Source organism: Nyctibius grandis, chromosome 12, assembly GCF_013368605.1.
Source record: "Nyctibius grandis isolate bNycGra1 chromosome 12, bNycGra1.pri, whole genome shotgun sequence".
Taxonomy (NCBI): Eukaryota; Metazoa; Chordata; class Aves; order Nyctibiiformes; family Nyctibiidae; genus Nyctibius; species Nyctibius grandis.
In genome coordinates, this window is record NC_090669.1 from 4,334,804 (window position 1) to 4,355,543 (window position 20,740).

The window sequence follows — 20,740 nt, forward strand, 5'->3', positions numbered from 1 at the left end:
GTATTTGGAAGCAACTTGTAGTCTCTCACTGCAGAGTAGTTGTACACTTAATCTGAACCTTCATAAATAGTTCACAGACTGCTTGCAACTATTGTACCCTTTTGACCACCTATTTTTAGAGTAAGTTTTATTGTTTTCCTATAGTTCCCCTTTTGAAGTTTGTCACAGCCTGTAATGCTGAAACTGCTACAAAACAAAGATTTAAAAAAAAATTTTTTTTGAAGCAGTTCCTGTACGCTTCTTTGGACCAAATAAAGAGATGTTTCCCCTTGTGGGTTCTTCTCATGACTTAGAGCTCCACGAAGCAGTCGTCACACTTAGCCATTCTATGAAGGATGACTCAAGTATTCCATTAGTGTATTTCCTGCCTTTGCAGATTGTCTGATCTCCTGCAGCACACTGTAGTTATGGTTGCTCTCCTCTTCAGCAGTATAATTTAGAAGCTCTACTCTTCCTAAATTAAGCCTGGAAGTTAAATCTGTAAGCATTCTGTACTACTAGTTGATATAGTTAGCTTGTCTGATACGACATTAAGCATTCTTCAAGGTACAGAACTATTCTACTACCTTTCCTGTGTAAACATGTCTCTTGCATTAGTACCATGCTATCTTTCTTACACCAAATACTCCAAATACCCATTATTTTAATTAAAAAAAAGCCACCTTTCTCAATTCCGTTTCTCAGATGCTAGCATTTGTGCGTAAGCATATTTCTCTCTGGGTCTGGTTTTGTGCCCTTTTTAAAAGTGATCTATCTGCATACATTTTATAATCCTAAGTTTGGGGTTTGCCAACCTGCGTGTCACTCTTCAGTTAATGATACTGGTATTTGGGGGTTATTTTATTATTAAATTGAGTTTTCATTTTTCAAGAACTCCTGCTCTTCAACAATTATTCTGTACCTATCAGACTCTGAGTTGCACAGGATATAGTCTAGAACACAGAAATAATCTAAGCCACAACTAGTATTTTACTAATTGATTTGCTGTTTCAAGATATGAAAGTGTCAATTTAGTGTCCTTTATCTAGTTTTGCCATTCTGAATAGTAGCTACTTACTTCACTAATAACACTTTGATATGTACGGAAAGCAGAACTAAGCCAGTTTTTTCAAAGATGGTCAAAGACCAACATCGTGATTTATTTCAGCTTCATGGGCAAACTTAAGATCAGTCTACACACTAATTGTGTTAGGGTTTTACTAAGGCCATACACAGAGCTTGGTTACTTAACAACCCCCAATCTACTATACACTTACAGATATTCCCTTTTAAAAATCTATGCAGAAAGTGAAGTGTGTTATATGTGTTTATAGATGTGTGTATATATATTGGGGGAAAAAAAAGGGGACAGTATAGTTCTTTGGCATTTTAGGCATGTTTGTAATAAAGTGAAAAACACTTAGGAAGAATGAGTATAAACACAAACACGACCAACGTACCATGTGTCCATTTCTAATATTGTTACTATTTAAGAGAGTCATAGTGCATAATTATCTTGTTATATGTGAAATAAAGAAGCTGAAAGCACCTTAAAATAAATCCAGATTATCCTTCCCAATTATAGTGCACATTCAAGTAGGAGTCTATTTACAAAATCTGTATTCCTAATACTTAGATTGGCAGTGCGCACCACTGTGTTCCATCTATTTAAATTGACGTTGCTTCATCTTTTTAAAAAAGGAGAAGTGTTCTGAATTTCTCATAGTTAACTGATCTGGCCACTCTACAACCTTGCCCGTATTTGGCTAAAGATTTTCATATCCTCTTCTGTTGTTTTACTAGCTCCTACAGCACTCAGGAAGTTCTGTGGCAGCTCCATGTACTTTAAGTGGAGGTTTTTTCTGAATGAGTGTACACCTGGTTCACAACTTCTGAATTTCCAATTATTTCAGAATACACAGGTGTCCAATTATAGCAATACTGAAGTATTACATAGCGCTTTTCACTTGTAGATGTTAAAGACTATTAAAACACTTTCCCCTCTCCTTCGTGCTCCAATTTCAATCATTGAAGCATTTCAGTAAGCAGACTCACCCTCTAGATTTTCCACATAGGAGTTGGACATGAGTGCTGAATGTTGAGTCCATTTCTCTGTTGAACCTGATGGCTGGTATTCCAGGTCAGAGATAAAACTGTCTGTGTCAGAGAAGAAGACAGACATAACTACTGACTGGACTAAACCAAGAAGTTACAGTTCACTCAACCAGGAAGTGACTTTCAGTTTTCTTTTAACAGCACTAACTTTATATACCCAGTTTCATTCACAACTACTACATAGGTTGACATAAGTAACTATTTATAAATTGTCAGAGTGCCTATTAAAAACAATATCACTTATCTTGTATATTTAGTTACTTTTCAGTTAGCAGCCAGAGCCAAAAAGGTAATGGTTAATACTTTTTGATGTCTACCTAATTGTATCATCATAAATTTTGTACTACATAAATTTCATTTTAGTATTTGTGTTAGTTTAGAATATTCCTCCTGCAATTTTCTCAATCTGTGTTACTTACTGTGGTCAAGTTAAAAGTGCTTATGCCCCCTGACAGAACCTCCACTGAACAAGGTAGGCAAAAGAGTACTAGTAAATAAAAACTTTATTTTTATTTTTCCTGTCCTTTAAACAAAGGGAACTGTTGCTGTAAACAGCCTTTAGCTTCCCTTTTACTTGTCAGGCTGGCTGAAGGTTTTGCCCAAGGTACTGATCTGCAGTCAGGCCACACAGTTTGAAGCATGAGAAAACTAAGTATTATCCTAGTACAGGTGGCTCTATCGGACCAGGGCAATGTGAGAAACCAAGGAAGTGGAGGACTGTATTCTGCTGAACTACTTCCTGGAGAAAAAATGAATGTAGAGTAGTGTATTACTTGAACAAGTGTGTGTTTATTCAGTTGTGATTAGTGACTATGCAGAGCTTATAACAGTATACTGGGTTGGGTTTGGAGCTTTTTTTTTCCCTGCCTGAGACAGAGCTGCAAGTTTAGTAAATTAGACTTTAATACAATTAAGAAAATTACTCTGGAAACTGGCTAATTTGTGCCTTCTCGATAGAGCACACATTTGCTATGCCAGCATGATTTCTAAGCCCTGCTTAGGGATGAGTCCTGGGAGAATTAAAGTCTATCCTGAAATTCAAGCAGTTCAAATTACTTTTCCTTGAGTGACTTCTTATGTTTAATTGTTTAAAGCATAAAGTTACATGTATTTAAACAGGAAGTGGAAAGCATGGTCTGGTTCAATGAAAATGTCTACTGCCATTTTGAAGGAAAGGAGTAATGAAGGACAAATTCTTGTCAAATAACAGGAGATTAAGAAAAGAACGTTTTTCCTACCAACTACGGTAGAACCAGCAAGAAAGTGACATTTAAATAAGGATCTAATGAATCCAGGGAGATGGGCAGAAAACTACCTTGGGATGAAACAAATTAACTTTTACAGTCAATCCCCTTTAAAGCTCACGCTTTCAAAGGAACAGACAACAAACACACTGACAAAAAGCCTCTAGAGAGAACAGTGGAGTTAATTAGCTCTTTTAAGCAACAGTCTCTGCACCATAAAGTCTGTATAGCTTATGCAGTAAGGATTAACTGTCACTTCAGCACAGAAATATGATTCTGAGCAATTTTACTAATTAATTTCATACATAGAGGGATTCTGAGGTTCCTGATGTCCTAACAAAGCTGCTGACAGTATTGAGTTTTTGCTTTTATAAATTCCTGACAAAACGTGTCATGCATAGCATATGTAACATATCTCCTGCCAGCACCTTCTGGAACGAAGCACGCACATGCCTCAGGCACACAATATTTGTTGTTTCTGAAACATCGTAAATAAAGCAACGGCCTTTTAAAGTGTGTAATCAGCATAAGGATTTTGTTCAATGCACACTTAAGTCAGACAGAACTTGAGGTCTCAGATCAATGTACATTAAAAATACCTTTCTACCTCATAATTTCATAAACACTTGAGAAAGGTTTTTACTTCCTTAAGCAATACTAAAATGTGGTTTGTACCCAAAGAATATAACAGTAAAATTAAAACTATTAAATTTAAATAGAAATCAAGAAAACTGACATCCTGTAGAACTATCTATTTAACTGATCAAGAATTCATACTTCTTTGAACTACCTCTTTGTCTTGGCTCCTCCCTTAAGTAAAGAAAGGTTAAGCAAAACTTTAAAACCTCAATTATCTGCACTAGATTTGGGTCAAAGCAGTAAGTCAACTTAAAATTAGAGGTCTATTACAGATACAGGCAGACTAAAAAGCTACTGGAGCTATACCACTTGGTTTTCAGGATCTCTTCCTACAGGAGTCAAGCAACTTCATTTTTTGTAGCTCTATCTGATTAAAAGTTTAGCCTGTGTATCCTTTACTGCTACTGAACTGAGTTAGGATGTGCGGGTGATGGGACTTAAATGAGAAGATGTACTGGTTTTAGAAAAGTAGATCCCAAAAATATTCTAGAGTGCATGATTGTTTGCAGTGTCGCTACAGTAAGCAGCACAGAGTAGGTTTTTTAATATTCTTTGCAAAAAAAAAAAGCTTGATATAATTGTATGGCAGATTGTATCAGCTATCTAGGGCTGGTAGTACTGCTGCATGCACCTAGGAATTCATGTGTTTTAGAGGACAGATCAGTGAATTGCTCTATTTACAGATGTACTGAGGATCAGTAAACCTCGAAGAACATTATGGATATACTGCAGCACACACTTCCTTGGATACAGGCCTTCGTTTGTCAACTCCAGATGGAGTTCTATTAGCTGCATTTATGTTAAGAATCCCTGCAGCTATGTCATATTGGTTAGTGCAGTATATTTAGCCTGGTTTTGACTCCACCTGACCAGCAAGTAGTACAGGGTCAAGTTTCCCTAAAAAAAAAAAAAAAAAAAAAAAAAAAAGTAGTATAGTAAGTATAAAGCGTGGACACATGCTAGAGGACACATGCTGCGCAGTGGAAAGCAGTGGGAAAGTGTCTCAGCATATTTTTGCCAGTGTCATAAGGGCATGCCTGACTCCTTCCAGTTCTGCTACTATTGTGAGCATCTGCATCGTGATGTAGACATGCCTCTTACATTCACAGAATGAGTTTCTAACCTCTTTAATTCTTAAATGGGAATCTTTTTGTGGTGGTGCAACGAGTTGAGCTTACTTTGAATTGTTTACAAGGTGTTCTGTGGCTCTCAGATCAGCAGTCTATAACTGGTCTTCTTAAGAGATGCCTTGCTGACAAAGATTTTATGAACACAGTGAATGAATCCACTAGAAGATATGGTCATAGCATCCTTCAACTGTTGACAACCCAAATGGATAACATTCTCTTCACCTTTCCTCACTGTTCCAATCTTTTCCTTTTCATCTACTGCTCAGTGTCTGTATCTTTCTCTATTTCATTCATAACACCCATTTCTAAAAGTAGATTCCCAGTCTCTTCCAGTACGTTTCAGCTTCTGCCTTACCACCTTACTCAACATCTCACTGCAGGAGCCCATAAGCTTATGAGAAGAATGAGAATTGTGAACTGCTTTTTATTGCTATCTCCATACTGCTTGACAATATATATTGAACGTATAGAATACTAAGGAGGCGTTTGAACACGACCTTCCTAAACAATTTATACTAGTATATAACTTTTGTAATGTCTTTTATCAACAGGAATATGCTGAGAGTTCCGTGTACAATGTAGGCTAGAGTTCTTGTCACACAAATCCATGTTGGGCATGCTGCAAGATGCAACATTTTGTTCCGTGCTTAGGAGACAGTCAAAAAACCTTGAGTTCGAGATGTACGTCTCGAGAACACCTCAAGTTTGAGTTGCACTGGCAAGAAAACAGTTTTTGAGCTGCTCTCTTCCACACTAAGTCAGGCTCTAGCATTCAGTATTTTTTGTGTTTCTGTAGACCTTCAATGCTCTGTTTGGCAGGATGCTGCCTTAATTAAGAATGGCCTGTTAATGCTCAAGTTTTAAATATATAGAGAAATACACAGTACAGTAAGTCTCTAATACTTTCTTGTTAGTTAGTACTGTGATTCTCCAGAAGCTAAGCTGAAGCTACAGTAAAAAGCTACCTGTAAAGACGTACACTTTTTCTAGCAAAGATCAGAATAATCTCTGAGCTTCCCAGCAAGAGAATTTATCAACTAGAGAGTTATCACAGAGCTATTAAAATGAATGGATGCAAATGGCTTAGAATTCTACATGGAATGTGTCTGACAAAGCAGACTTACTGCTTTATGTACACAAAACGGTTAGAGGATTTCTAGTTATGATTTATAGTAAATCCACATACTGGATTTTCTAATCCACAGCTTTATGTAATGGAGATGCAATGAGTAACAAAATGTAAGAGGATTAGTAGAAGGTCATCCTGATTTGCTGAATACAGCCTAACATAATACCTTAAAAATGGTTAAATACAGTTGTACATGTGGGAAATCTCATCACTGTAGAAAGCCATGAAATCCAAGGTAAACTCACTCCTAAACTGCAAAACATAAGAGATTAAATTTTAGATCAACAGTATTAGAATAGATTTAGATCTAAAACTTGACAGTGGGATAGATAAGCCACCACACAAGGAGCACTTTTTAAAAATGGAGTGGGAAAAAAATTAACAAGGCCTCATTGTATAATTAGATTGAGTCTAACTTTGACTTTTTTTTTTTTTTTTAAGCGGGGAAGAAATGGGACTTTTATTAGATGAATATACAACAGAGCATGGTATGGATGACGGATATGGGAAAGGATGGAAAGGAGCAGCTGCTTGGGGAGGTTGACTATGGCAAAGACCCAAGTAGAAAAAAGTACTGTTTTTCAGAGCACCTTTTAAGTAGTAGCATATGGTACAAATTGCTTTGAAATTGTGTTATGTTTCAAATGTTTTCTGGAATATCATTTGAATTTCATATCTAGGTGTCCTCCTGCATTTTGATCCCTTGCTTCTTCAAGTGAATTAGAAAGTGCTTCCTGGAGGAAGCAAGGATGGGAAGAGGGGAAGCCCAATAACAGAGCAAATTCAAGGTGGAGATTAGAAAAAACCTAATGATATAACCAGATCCTGTTGAAAAACAAGAAAACAAAGAGTCACAGGAACTTCAGCAGGCAAGAAAAAAAAGAAGGAAAAAAAAAGTGTACTTAATGCAGATACCCAGGTAGAGGATCCGCCTTTAAATTATGTAATCCTTTTTCAGTCATAGTCTGGACAGAGCCCAGCTTGCTCTAACAGGTAAGGGGCAAAGGAATAAAACAAGATTTATAAAGATACTCCATTCTGGTCACGGGCAAGCATATTTGACTTCGCAGAGGAGCTATAAATGGTGAATCCAGATATGTTATGCCTTCCAGGAGACGCTGGATCAAGACTAATCCAGATGCTCTTGGCTTGAGCACTGATGGATGAAAAAGCTTTGTAGTCCTGTATTAAAAGTAGTGGATTTGGGGGATTTTTGGTGTGTTTTGAAGAAAAAGCCTGAATGTTGGCTGAAGAGGCAGTAAGATTCACTTTTAGGAGTCTTGCTTAAAGGAATGTACGTATCTACTATCCAGACTGCCACTTTTGTAGGTAGGGGTTTTTGCGTTTGGGGAGGGAGGTCTATGTGTTTTGGGTTTGTTTGGGTTTTTTTGTAAAATAATTTTGAATAATACTCTACTAAGCTTAAACAGCTTAATTCCAGGACTAACTTTGTCCTGAGGTAGCACTTCCATACTACACTCAAATTTTGTTAAAATTTGTTGAAATATTTTATTTTCTTGGCAAAGAAATATCTACTATGCTAATTTTGCAATGGTGCAAGTTACTTAAAAGAAGATTATTTATGCTGTCAGGGCTTTTTAGGTCTTTTGGTTTACTTTTAAGACTACTGACTTCAATATTTAAGGTCAGTAATCCAGACATGAATTATAAAATTTTCAGTTGGATTTGCCTTAGTGTTTTATTTTGAGAGGTTTATTTGCCCTAATTGGTAACCCTTAAAAAAATCTATTTTGCAACTAAATATAGCTTTCAGGTTTGATACATTAGCTGGGAGAACATACTGTATCAACATTCATTTGTTTGCAATTATGTTTGGATTTTTTCCTTAACTGCTATAACATTAACGTAGAATAACTAATTTGCTAGTTGTGTCTAGCTCCATTTGTACAGAAACTAAAATTCAATTATAGAGAAAAGAAAAATTTTGAAATTATTTTTTTAAAGCACATGTTAGATACATTATAAAAACAAGTGTTCCTGTCTAAACATGTTTTTTTATTTAAAGCTGATTAAGCAGAGGAAGTATTTACTCATGTTGAGAGAATTGAGCAGCTTGTTTCTTGTCACTACGCCCTTCAAGATTTTTGGAACAGCAGGTTTCAGGCTAAACATCTGATTTGTATTTGCAGATTGGAAATGAAAAAAGAACCCCAAACCCAACCTCCCAAGCAAGCATCAAATGGTGGTAATATTAAACTGAAACGAAGATAATCTCTACGCTTGCAAATGTATTGTTGCTGCCAAGCGCTAGCTTACAATTAAAATCCATGTCCAATTTCCCATGTAGGAAGTGTATAGTTTAATCATCAGTTATCAGACCTCCTTTAAACTTCTATAGCAAGCATTATTTAAAAAAAAGAAAATAATAATGCTGTAGCCACTCAACTCGTATGTACATTGCTACACTTCTCTAAAGTATTAGCAAGCGGCCATGCTTTAAGTGTGGCTCTTGCAGCTTTTCCCATGATTCAATGTCTTTGTCAGCACAGAAACAACTCTCTAATTTCATTGTGTTAAGCAATGGAAATAGTTTCTAAAAGCAACTAATACTTATGATATAGGGAAAAAAAATTGTCTTTCAGTCCTGTGCATTCATTTTAATTTCTGAACAGGTATAAACTGCCAAGATGCTCATAAATGCTTAACACTTCTGCTTATATTGTGAGAAGTTTAACTACAGTATTTAGTTGTATTTTATTTATTTCTACATCTTTTTATGGGCACGGAGGGGAAGAAGGATGAGAAAAAGGTAGGTTCTAACATGACACTTCTTGAAACATTAGATTTCTTTCTTACTCCTCTAGTACTAAAGCAGAAAATGGTATTTTTTTGGTTGCATTCTGTTTCATAAAGCCTTGTTCTTCTCCCCTCAGCAAATCCTTGATAGAATCAGTCTCTTCCTTCCTTTCTAAATAAAGTTAAGTTGATTGATAAACAAAGCTCTCTTTTAGAAATGCTGTCTAACTAGGGTGGTCATTTAACTGAAAGCACAACTACATTATAAGTTTTTCTCATTTTCTTCTTAGTATGCTGTGTCTTAAAAGGCATCTCTTACTGCTGACTGGAGGTACGATAGCAAAGCTCCATTTATGCAAGGAACTGACTGACATGGATTATTTAATAGATGGCCTACACTTAAGTCTTTATGCTACTGCTGATGCTATTAAGTCATTACTAGGGATGATTAAAAAAATCCCACCACAACAGTTAAAGCTATTGTAGAGAAGAGATACTAGTAAGATTCCCATCATCAATACCAAACACCTTTTACACACGTTTTAAGGCCAGGCCTTCTGTTCTTCCAGTCTTATTAACATGACATGTTCTTTAAATTGCTTTGCACCTACACGTCCAATAGTCTGACGTTTAGGATCTGACATCTCTCTTCACTTGGTTGGACAAGTTTTGTAAATTAACACTGTCCAAGTATTTAAAGAACTTTATAGCCTGGCCTTTAGCACTAGAATGTCCTTGTTCTGTTTACGTTAAACAAGTGAGTTTCTCCGAAAGGTAGCCAGAGTGGTAAGGAGAAAGCAAACAGCTACTGTGAGCAGAGGTGCTGAATGCTGACGCATACCTACAGAATGTCTGTGAAGAGACTAAGACAGTGCCAAAATGCATGTGATATATTGAAAAAAAAACCAAACTAGCCTGCTCTTCAAAACTGGGACAACTCCAAGAAACAAGATTTCAAACTACATTTATGCAACTTAAATATATTATTATTATGACTTTCACTGAAACATACCAATACGACAATCAGAAAAGGCTTCAAATTAATTCCTTGTATATAAGGTGTCAATATGTAGGAGTTAACACTCAAGCCCTGTTTTATGACAAAACCAAAGTCTATGGGCAAATTAGACTAAACTACTTGAACTGTGTAACTACAGATTTACAGCTGATACCGTTAGTTTTAAATAAGTCGTTGCTTTGGACACAGAAATATGACTCCATTTTGATGATACAGATTTACTTCTGTGCAGAGTATAAAACAAAGCAACCCTTCCATACCCACTTTGTAGTTTAATGTAGATTATATCCCAGTATTAAAATATTATAGCCACTTACCATCATCTAGTGTGATGTCTTGTAGTCCTATTGTTTGAAAATTCAATTCTCGATCTTCAGGTTCAGGTTTAATGTTAATAGCTGCCCCATCTGGTGAAAATGGAGATGTATCGCACGCGGTATGGTGTACTAGGGATGACGCTGCATTAAGACCTCCCAGCGCTGGACTATGTGCTTGAGGGGAGTGCTGTCCCGAGTGACTTACAGCGGTTGGCGGGGGAGATGAGGCAGGTCCTGAGCTAGGAGATTGGTAAGGCATAGGTTGTAGCTGGGGTGAAGAAGGTCCAGACAGCGGTGAATGGACCAAAGGGTGGGAAGCTGTTGGGGATGGGGATGAAGCGGATGCTGGATTTGTAGAATGGTACGGGACTTGCTGCAGCTGGGGAGAAGGCTGCCCAAGGGACCGACTCATTGCAGAAGGGATGGAGCCCTGCCCAGCGCTTGAGCAGTGGTATCCCATGGACGGCAGGTGAGAAGACGACTGTCCTGAATGAGCTGGGTGTGCTAGCGGGTGCCCTGCTGTACTTGATGGTGACACAGAACCTGGATTTGAAGAATGAAACTGCATTGGTGGTAGAGCTTGGCAGCCAAGATTTATCAAATGAGGTACAGCTGTGTCTTGCTGAAATGAAATAGCATCAAATCCTTGGCTGGAGGCAGAGTTCATAGGAAGACCAGACTGTCCATTGTATACATCGCTAGACTGCATAGGCTGGTAAGAAGGCCTCGCAGGAGGTGCTGATGTTACCTGAAAAGACTGAACCACAGCAGGAGGCAAAACATGACACTCTTCACTCGGACTAAGGTTTCTACCTTGCATATGTGGCAGGTGGGATACTGCTGAGGTCACCATTGCTGTGTACGGTGGCTGAACTGGACACACAAGGCTCCTGGGGGATGTAGACAGTAAATTGTCATGTGGATGCCCTTGCTCTGGTGAAGGCAACTGAGTTCGGATGGAATGCAGGCCCTGGACGTTGCTTGTGTGAGGCAGGGCCAAAGATGGAACAGCAGACAAATCCACCTCATCTCTGTGCTCTTGTTTCATTATAACTAGAAAAAGTAAAACAGTGTTATTATGATTCCAACCCATTTGTATCCCGTGATAAATACACACTAATTGCTGATTAACAGCCACAAGAGTACTGTTAATGTCCTTGCTCTAATTTCCCTTCTTTTGCTCTGCTTTAATTTTTTTTTTTTTAACTTTATGCCTGCTATATTAACCTTTAAAAGCCAGAGGACCTCTCCAGCATTTATTCACAGGCAGTTATCTTCCCTTCTAAAATACCCTCCTATGCAATGCATGTTTTTAAAGACATTTGCAACCCAGCCATTACTACTTTATACAATACAGTGTTAAGAAACTGTTATATGCATTTATAGATAAAATGGATTTTAAAACGTTTGGAATAACAGCTGCAGTTATAATTAAATTTGCTTCTTATTTAAGCAGTGTCGTTACTTCATTCCACCATTTAAATTATTTAAATATGGATTTCTCAAATAAAAACATAGTTTAAGATGTGTCTTGTAACTATCTTGGGAGCTGATATTCTTAAGAATAGTTGAAAAACACCACATAAATCTGATAACACAATTAATGTATACTTAGTGTACCAAATACCAAGGTATCATTGCTTAAATTGTGCATGAAGGTATGAGGTAGGTAAGTTTACAGCACAAGTGAGCAAAAATTATTTTAAATAGTGTAAACTAATGGTAGTTGGCTTTGTCAGCATACACATTAGCTTTAGGAAGTTTATATTATTATCCATATCTGATTTTAAAGACTCCTTCAGTTACCTGATTCAAGTCCTCCAAACAGTACTAAAGGGACTTGCACCATCCCTGGTACCTCGTGAATCCTGACTACTCTAAGTGGATCTGAACTTCTTGAAAGAAAAGAAAGTGTGGCAGGCAAAGGAGCAGGCATTGCATACCTAGTAGTAACCACTTCCTCATACCAAATGGGAGGGATTAAGATGGTTTACCTACACATACAGTTAACATGTACAGTTTTTGCTGCTGGCTAAGTTACAAACTATTTTCTCTCAACATGCTGCAATGTGTCCAGAGTGGGGGGAAAATATTTTTTTTTAATCTTCCTTTTATCTAAACCTGGTTTGTTTTTTGACATTTGAGGGGGGGAAAAAAGCATAAAACCTGTTCTTCTATGATCTCACTATCTTCCATGTCATCACTAGGGTTTATTTAGAAGAGCAGCTTCTGAGATTCACCATCATTCTCAAAGAAAAGTAGAATGCAAATTATTCTGTAAAAAGTGTAGCGAAGAAATATCTGGCTGTAATAATAGCACTGTAGCTTATTACTCTAAATTTCTGCTTTGTAATTAGACAAGCTTAAGGAAGTTGTTTTACAAACAATTCAAAGCTAGTCTTATCTACCTGACAAAGGCATGACTGTGAATTACTTTCAAATGTCTACTTTAAAAAACAAAACAAAATGCAACTCTTTAAATTTTTATTTAATACCTGGTGTGTAAGTAAAACGTTGAGACTGGCTTTTTTTCCTCTTGCCATTGCAGAGATAAAACTGCACCTGAACTGCAGCTGTGATGGTTTTGTTATGGTATGGAGGAACTTCAAGTATGATGTTTGCCTATATGAAAGTTGAAACAAAAAAGTTTTACATATCAAATGCAAATGAAACTGCTACTAATTGCAGAAAAACTAAAACATTGCTTTAGCTTTGCAAACTGCTGTTTTGAAAATGGTAAACTTCAAGTTTATGCCTATTACACAGTAAAACAGTTCTATAAGCAAACTTCTATTTGGAGACTTCCTTGTTTTTTTTAAACTCAAGTCTTCTGAAGGTAATGCTTTGAATTAAAAACAAAGCATCCTTCAGATGATGTGTCTATATCTGCCAGAGCATAAAAAAACTTTAGCAGTCAAAGAATTGCATTTTGGATCATTAAGCTTTTAAGAAACATTTTAATGCACTAGAAATCATTTGTCATCTTAGCAAAATTATCTTCAGTTTTCTTTTTTCAATTTTCATTTTTTTTTCATTGCTTTCACAATAAGCATACTATTTCCAGTTCCTTCAAAGCATCGTCTTAATGGCTACTTCATAGTATTAAGCTAATTTATAAGTCTCAGTTGTCTGACTGAATCAGCCAACGATCTACTTACTTTACTAAATGAAGTCTAAATTTCAGAGCAACAATGAAGACATCTGGTTTCTCATTTTAAAACAGAAAGCTTTCTAAAGTAAGAAAAATTGTTTCTCACCCCTTGACATTTTTCCCTAATTATTTTCCCTTCTACCTCCCACTGAGGTCGTCCATCTGTTGAGAGAAATTTACAGATAATTCAAGCAAAAAAGCATTTTCTAAAACACTTAAAATACTTAATCTGAAAAATACTTCAATACTTAATATAAAACTGCATTTATTTTCAGTCATGAAGAGGCCATTCACCTGACAGAGATCTACTGTAAACAAAGTGTAAACTACAGAGATGCTTTAGGAGTTTCAACACTACAGACACTGTCTGTAAGTTGACTGTTGTACAGGATTCTCCATTTTTTTTTTCAAAAAACATTTTTGAAAGGTAGTTAAATTATTACTAACACTTGTGATTATTCAAACAAACATGCTGATGACTTACAGGTTAAGTCACCACGTGAGAGATAACATATGCCATATCTTCATGCACATACCCACAGGTTATACATTTAAAACAAACACCCTCCCCTGAAGTGAAAGACCCTGTAGTTCAAATACTGGGCAAGTTGTCTGTGTTGTGCTCGCAACACCCTGGGGAACCTCTCTCTGCTCTGACCTAGCATAACCCATGAGCCTTAATCTAACACTCAGGTCTCTCCGTCATTGGGGTTTGTACAGGTTATCAGTGAACCTATTGTCTAGCAGCAGTACTTCTTTAAAAGGTGTTCAAGTTGTGTGTCAAAATACATTATTACATAAATTCCCACTTATGTTACATTTGCTAATTAAAAAGCCCCAACTCTCAAATATTTAAGAAAATAATAAGATGTAGAAGAATTGGATTTGGTTGCAAACTTTTGTTTTTAATGACTGCCTTTTGCTACTGTTTTCCCAAAAGTTCAAACCAGGTATTCAAGCAATTGCAATTTAAGTTGTTCAAATTTTATGCTCTCTCTGTTAAAGGGACAATCAGGGAAGAAAAGGAATTCCATGTATTAAGACAGCTAGTCCTAAATTTTCAGCTATTTTTCATGCATTTCATTCTAAGTAAGAAACATTAAGATCAAGATGTATATGCAGAAGAGCTACAGAACCAGGAAGGAATGTTGAGTAATGGAACATCTTCGAGTAATATATAACTATGTACCTGAGAGAGTGTGTGTGCGTGAACACGCACCTGCATATACCACAAACAAAACCAAAGAAAACTTGCAAAATGCTAATTCTATCTGATTGTAGTAAACTAAAAATAAAAAGTATTTGATACGGGGTTTTTTGTGTTACATTCTCTGGTTTACGGAATTGCATCATTATGGAAGTGATAGAAGAGAGTTAGAACACTTTTTTTTTTTTAAAAAAAAAAAGCAGCTTTCAAAACTGTATTTACCTTTCAAGAAAGATGTTTTAGAAACATGAATCCAAAATCTGCAAATTTCTTGCTTACTTTGACATTCAATTTCCAATATATTATGACTGAAAAATTTAATCTACTACCTTCCTAAAGAATAATTTTTTTCATTTAATGAGATCAGCAGGAAGCAGTTAAATTATTCTACACATTTCACTGCATGAAGGAAATGCTATGTCTTTAGTACACCTCAACTGAAATGCACACCTGCAATGTACTATTTTACTTTACCAATATACAAGTGCAAGCCTGCTGCATTTCCACCCATGAGTAAGTGTTGCCTAGAACACTGAACGTGGATTCTAGAGAATGAGAATCACGCAATACAACTGACTATAACATTTCTCATTTCTTGGCAATTAAATACGTGACTGGCTCATCAAGCACACGAATGTTTATCACACAAAAGGTCCCTGTTGTTCATACCACTGCTTATTGCCTGTATCTGACCTACCTGCATGCTTGTCTGTTTCCAGCTGCCAATGAGGCACAGGCACAGCTGAAGCATACGCTGCACACCTACTCTGAGCCGGATCTTGAGACTTTTTTAAAAATGTGTCCCTTAAGAGTAACTTCTACAGAAAATCTTATGCAAATAAACTGAAAAAAAATCAGTAGTGTTTTCTAACTAATATTTATTTCCATTAGCTTAGGAGTAATTCTGTTCCTATGCAATGATTAAATCAGACAAAACATGACATCAATGACAAATAGTACATTTCCATGAGCTCCCATTTTCATTCTTTTTATAAGAAGGAGAAAATACATGGTATGATCTGTCAACAGCATCTTTCAACTACACACAATTCAAAGTTAGTTAGCCTGTAATTGTCTTCCTGAATCACAAGTACTTATTTCATTAACAATTGCCAACCAGCATATAGACCAGTGCCCAAACTGAAGTTTCAGATTACTACTTGTGACTTAACTTTTGTGGGTTTTTTTGTTTTGTTTTGTTTTTTTAAAAATCCTTACTTCCTAAAATTATGCTCAGGTAGCATTTTTGGTTTTGTTTTCAAGAAAAAGAATAATATTGTATTTACCTTGTCCTTTTTCAAAAAATATAATTTTGGATTCTGGAAGAAAATTGGATCCTGTCACCACCATTTCATGGCCTCCATTTACTGAGCAACTATTGATGCTGTACTTCTCAATCTGAGGAAGTTCTTGAGCAGATCGCTGAGCTTTAAAAAAAAAAAAAAAATAAGGGGAAAATTATTATTCACAATTTTAATCATAATGACATTTCTTCTATGGTCCTAACTTGAAGAATCAGGGGTGAAACTAAAACACCATTTATTTACATAGATAAACCACACACAAGTATTATTTATATTTGTTTTTAAAATTATGGTGAAATTATATAATTATAGAAAAGAAACACCAGGAAGCCATGAATCCCCACAGTCTCTACTGTTACAGCAAATTAAGTTTTTAGTTTAGAAATATTGCTTTATAAATTACTTTAGTGTTTTATAGACAAAATGGATCCTAGGAGAAATTCAGATTATTTAAGGTCATGTTTTGATTCCTTAGTGCCAGCATTTAACAAATGAACTCTCTAGAAGTTCAGCTGTTCATTAGATATAATACTGTATAAAGACAAGTAATGGTACAGACTCTTGTAAATGAAATGGTATTATTCACTGAGATATATCAGCTGCCTCTGCTCGTATACAGGAACTACTGAAGCTGCTAGCTGCGTGACTGCAGAACTAGGTTTAAAACCTAAAACATCTTTTTTCCTCCAAACCTTCAGGCTGCCATTTGGCAAGTACCATCTCTAAATAAAGATATATTAATTTTTTGTAATTTAGCTCTTGATACACAATGCTTTTTACACACATTTGTTATATATAATTCTGACAATAAATATTATCAGAATGACAATACTACTAACACATGCAGAAACTAGGAGTGTAAATTATGTATAGTTAAAGCAATCTTACAGCATTCAACAGGTATGGAAGCAGTCTGCAGAGATAAGACTTTTCCACTAGGCTGTGGGATGTGCACACGAAACACAAGTCGCACTCTGGTATTCTTTCTTCCAATATCTGTCTCTCCTTTACGGAGCTCTATATCTGAATTGCGAAGTTTCAAAATACCAGCACAATCGATACTGGAGATAGGTGAGGATTGATGGATTAGAAGAGAAATGGAAGAAAATGAATCAAACTATTGCCAAAATATACTCTGTAAGCCTTTCTTTTGTTAAAGGATGAAGAGCATTCTATTTTTTCCCCATGTTATCCTATTTTAAATGTCTGAGACTAAAAGACTTGCAAGTGCCAAAAATGGCAGCAGGTATTCTGTTGAAACACCTGTCTACCTGCTGCTCTTTTGAGCCTTTAAAAGATTCTGTGTTATTGCACATTGTTTAGCCTTTGAAGTCAGTTATTTAACATAGTAAACATCATTTACAAGGAGCGAGAGACTTATATTTAGTTCTGCCCTAGGAAGGGCTAGAGAATGGCAAAAACATAGCCATCAAATCCCAGCTCCCATTCCACATAGTTATTGATTATTCCTATGAGACACACATACTTTAATCAAGTAACACATATACATAAGCTTGTGAAGAGTGTTGCCTTGCACATCATTGTGGGTTCACAGCATTTAATGGAACTAGCATGAAATCTAAGCTGACTTCAGAAGTCTACATATGAAATAAATGTGCTACATAAACAAGTGTGCTTTACTCTGTTCACTGACCCCCCAAGGTAGAACAAATCCGTTTCATTGTTGCTATAACTAACCACTAGACTATTAGTTAGCACATTCTATCTGGCGAGACCTTAAAAGTCAGAATAATGCAACTGCTAAAAATAAAAAAAAAAAGCCAAAACAAGGAAAAGGCTTACCAAGATACCAGAAATGAAATCATCACATTCAATCAAGAAACAAGCAACTAAACTGTATGACTGTATTTTCACAGAAAAAAGTCATATGTCTCTGTAAAATCAAACAAAAACTCTACCAGCCAGTAACCCACATGCAATTCTACAATGTGGAATCATGTATATGTATGGATTCTCTGGGGAAGTATAATTCCAGAAGCACTCATCCATTTCCCTGTCAATCTTACTACTCCTTTACTTCTGACTACCTAAACACTTAATTTTTAATATTGGCATCTTTAAAGAGATGTATCTATCTTAATCATGAGCCGTATTTGTGGAAAAAATGCTATTCTACAAGGTTTTTCTTTTACCTTTGTAGAAATTAGAAAAAAAAAAAGACACATAGCAACTAAACAGCTAATTTATGCTGCAATGTACCTGGCTGACATATTATTTTCAGGAAGAAGTGGTATTTCCAAAACTTTTGTGCTGGCAATTATTATCTCTTGGCTAGCTGTTGCAACTGTTTTTCCAGTGATTCGGTGCACCTGGTAGAACGCGTGAGGTCTCAAGTAGCGATCATCTGCTGTTCCAATGAACATTTGTAGGTTTACTGGCTTTTCACTGTAGCCCAGGAGCTGATGAAAAAGTAGAAGTAAAATATTAGTTGACATCTACTGCATTTGTGTGTGCATAGTATAGATACACAACTAGTACAAAGATTTAAGAGTCAAAGAGTAGTATTTAATTAAAATCTTCTTCAATCTCTTCAGAAATCAGAAGACAGAGTACAGGTATCTGTCCCCCAATGCAAACATTGGCAACAACACTTACCAGAACAAATGGATATTAAAATATCTTCATCACTTTTGAATCTCTCAAAATGAAACAAATTATCAACAGAATTTCTACGTCAAAGCTATGCTATGTTATAGGTGCATTTCTGACACTGGTTTTAATCGAAGCCAAATTACCAATTTTACTGAGATACACCTAGTTTCTAGAAATAATAAAATATTTTAAAGTTTATTTTTCTACTATGGAATGCAATAGTGATTTATGAAACTAAAGAGGTTTTGTGATTGTATTATGTTAGGACAATACATAACAAATGTATTATGTTACGACAAAGAAAATTTAATTCATAGTGAGAAAATGAAGTATGGTTTAATTTTGGCAAACAAGGTGTTTTAAAAACCAAAATTTGATACATGTTAATTCATGCATCTTTCCTTTTCTTACATATAAGACTAACCACCAACGCACTCAGTTGTTCTAAAGCCACCTGTTGCTTGATCTAACAGTAGTAATTCTAGGCACAAACCACATTGAAATATCAGAAAAAAAGAAATTTAAATAAATGAACTCTAAAAACAAGCTAGTTTTACGATAGTACATCGGTAACGTATTATCCAGAAGATTTAAGGAAACAAATTTAACCAACAGTAACATGCACGTTTCCTTTAGCCGTTGCAATTTTAAATCTGAAGCCTATAAAATGTCTTCCCCTTCCTGCAATTGGCAGATGATGCACACTGCAAGGTATATAATTTCTAAAAAGCAACACAGCAAATTTACATTTCATTGACTTCGCCATCAACTTATGTTCAAACTGGAGGAAGGGCCAGACAGTCATTCTTTAAATGTGGTTTTGTCATGTCAATATTTTTGTCTCTAGAGAGAGTTATTTAGTCACACAACAATATTATCCAGGCTCTTTACAGAACTAACACTTAACAAACAAACAAAACCATGTCAATTTAACCTACTTCCAAGAGTAATTTCATGCCAGTAGGCAGCAGTACAAAAAACCAAAGCACACCCACACCCAGAAATCAGAAGCACCACTGGAGATCCCTCGTATCTCGATGCACTGCTATTGGCAGTTAGTTTTACGTACGCCAAATGAACGCCCGTTTTCTATATTCAAGTTACAGCTCTGACAGCACCTACCAGTCCTGTCACTTTTATTAGCGCTTTCTCAAACAAGAACAGAAATCTGGTTTCCAACACAAGTCTGGAACTTTAAAGCTTTCAGCCTTACTTGAATGCTTGTGTCCCAGATGTAATACTCATTAATTAATCCAGCTAGACACAACAGTGTGGTCATATTTCAGTGTTCTTCCCATTTGCCCAGTGAGGTTAAATGTGACTGAGAAGCAGAACAGCCAAAGTCTAGACCATTTAAGACAAATAAAACTGAGCTTATTCAAACCCAAAATGACAGCTGAGGCTTGTTCTTCACCTCTTTGTATCTAGCACACACAATCTAAAATAATTCCTGAAAGAGAGACACTGCAGACAAGCTACAGCACATAACTGTTATTGACCAACAACATACATATCTTGAGCAGCTGACATGAAAGGCTGATAGATCGAATACACTATTTGTTACGATCACAGCATTACGAGACTACTCTCAGAGAAAATGCCCATTCTGCTTTTTTTTTTTTTTTAAATGGCAATAACAGAAAGGAGACAGTTCAGCATTACTGCTTCTGTTGCTTTTCTGGGCTGGGAGCTCTCTAGATGATTACTGCAATAAGGAGACTGTGCTGCTTTTCATGGTTGTAGGCAGAGAATTCCGAATTCTGTGGTCCTCAAATCTCCTAGTACCTTTCTTGGGAGATGTCGCACACCTCCCAGCTGTTGTGCGTTCAAGAGGCCAGTCCCGTTCAACTTTTACCATAAAATGCAGACTACATCTGTACTACATTGTACATAGACCACAAATGAGGTTGTGCTAAATCAGACTGGTTTCTGTCCTTTAACTCAATGAATTCTCACCTGTCTCCCCACCTGATTGCGGCTACCATCAAGAATCCACCCATGCACAGGCAAGCAGAACAAACTGACTTCATAACGTTAAATCAAAAAGTCACATCTCCCCTTGGGTTTAACAACCCTTACCCCTTCAGCCCCTCATTATAATACAGGAAAAATATCTGCCACAAAAAGCCAAGCAAGC

The 20,740-nt window shown here is 36.2% G+C and overlaps 1 protein-coding gene across 2 annotated transcripts in view; it reads right to left on the reverse strand.

The window, feature by feature from the left end:
• Positions 1-20,740, reverse strand: part of NFATC3 (nuclear factor of activated T cells 3) — a 74,572-nt gene that overhangs the window by 11,187 nt on the left and 42,645 nt on the right. Inside the window, exons 4-10 of one of the 2 annotated variants that reach the window (XM_068411109.1) lie at positions 18,211-18,410; positions 16,879-17,051; positions 15,973-16,113; positions 13,586-13,641; positions 12,824-12,950; positions 10,329-11,381; positions 2,035-2,136 (exon numbers count right to left, since the gene is read on the reverse strand). In XM_068411109.1, coding sequence (XP_068267210.1) covers positions 2,035-2,136; positions 10,329-11,381; positions 12,824-12,950; positions 13,586-13,641; positions 15,973-16,113; positions 16,879-17,051; positions 18,211-18,410 — 1,852 coding nt within the window. The remainder of the gene's footprint in view (positions 1-2,034; positions 2,137-10,328; positions 11,382-12,823; positions 12,951-13,585; positions 13,642-15,972; positions 16,114-16,878; positions 17,052-18,210; positions 18,411-20,740) is intronic. The other variant, XM_068411110.1, reaches the window with a different exon arrangement.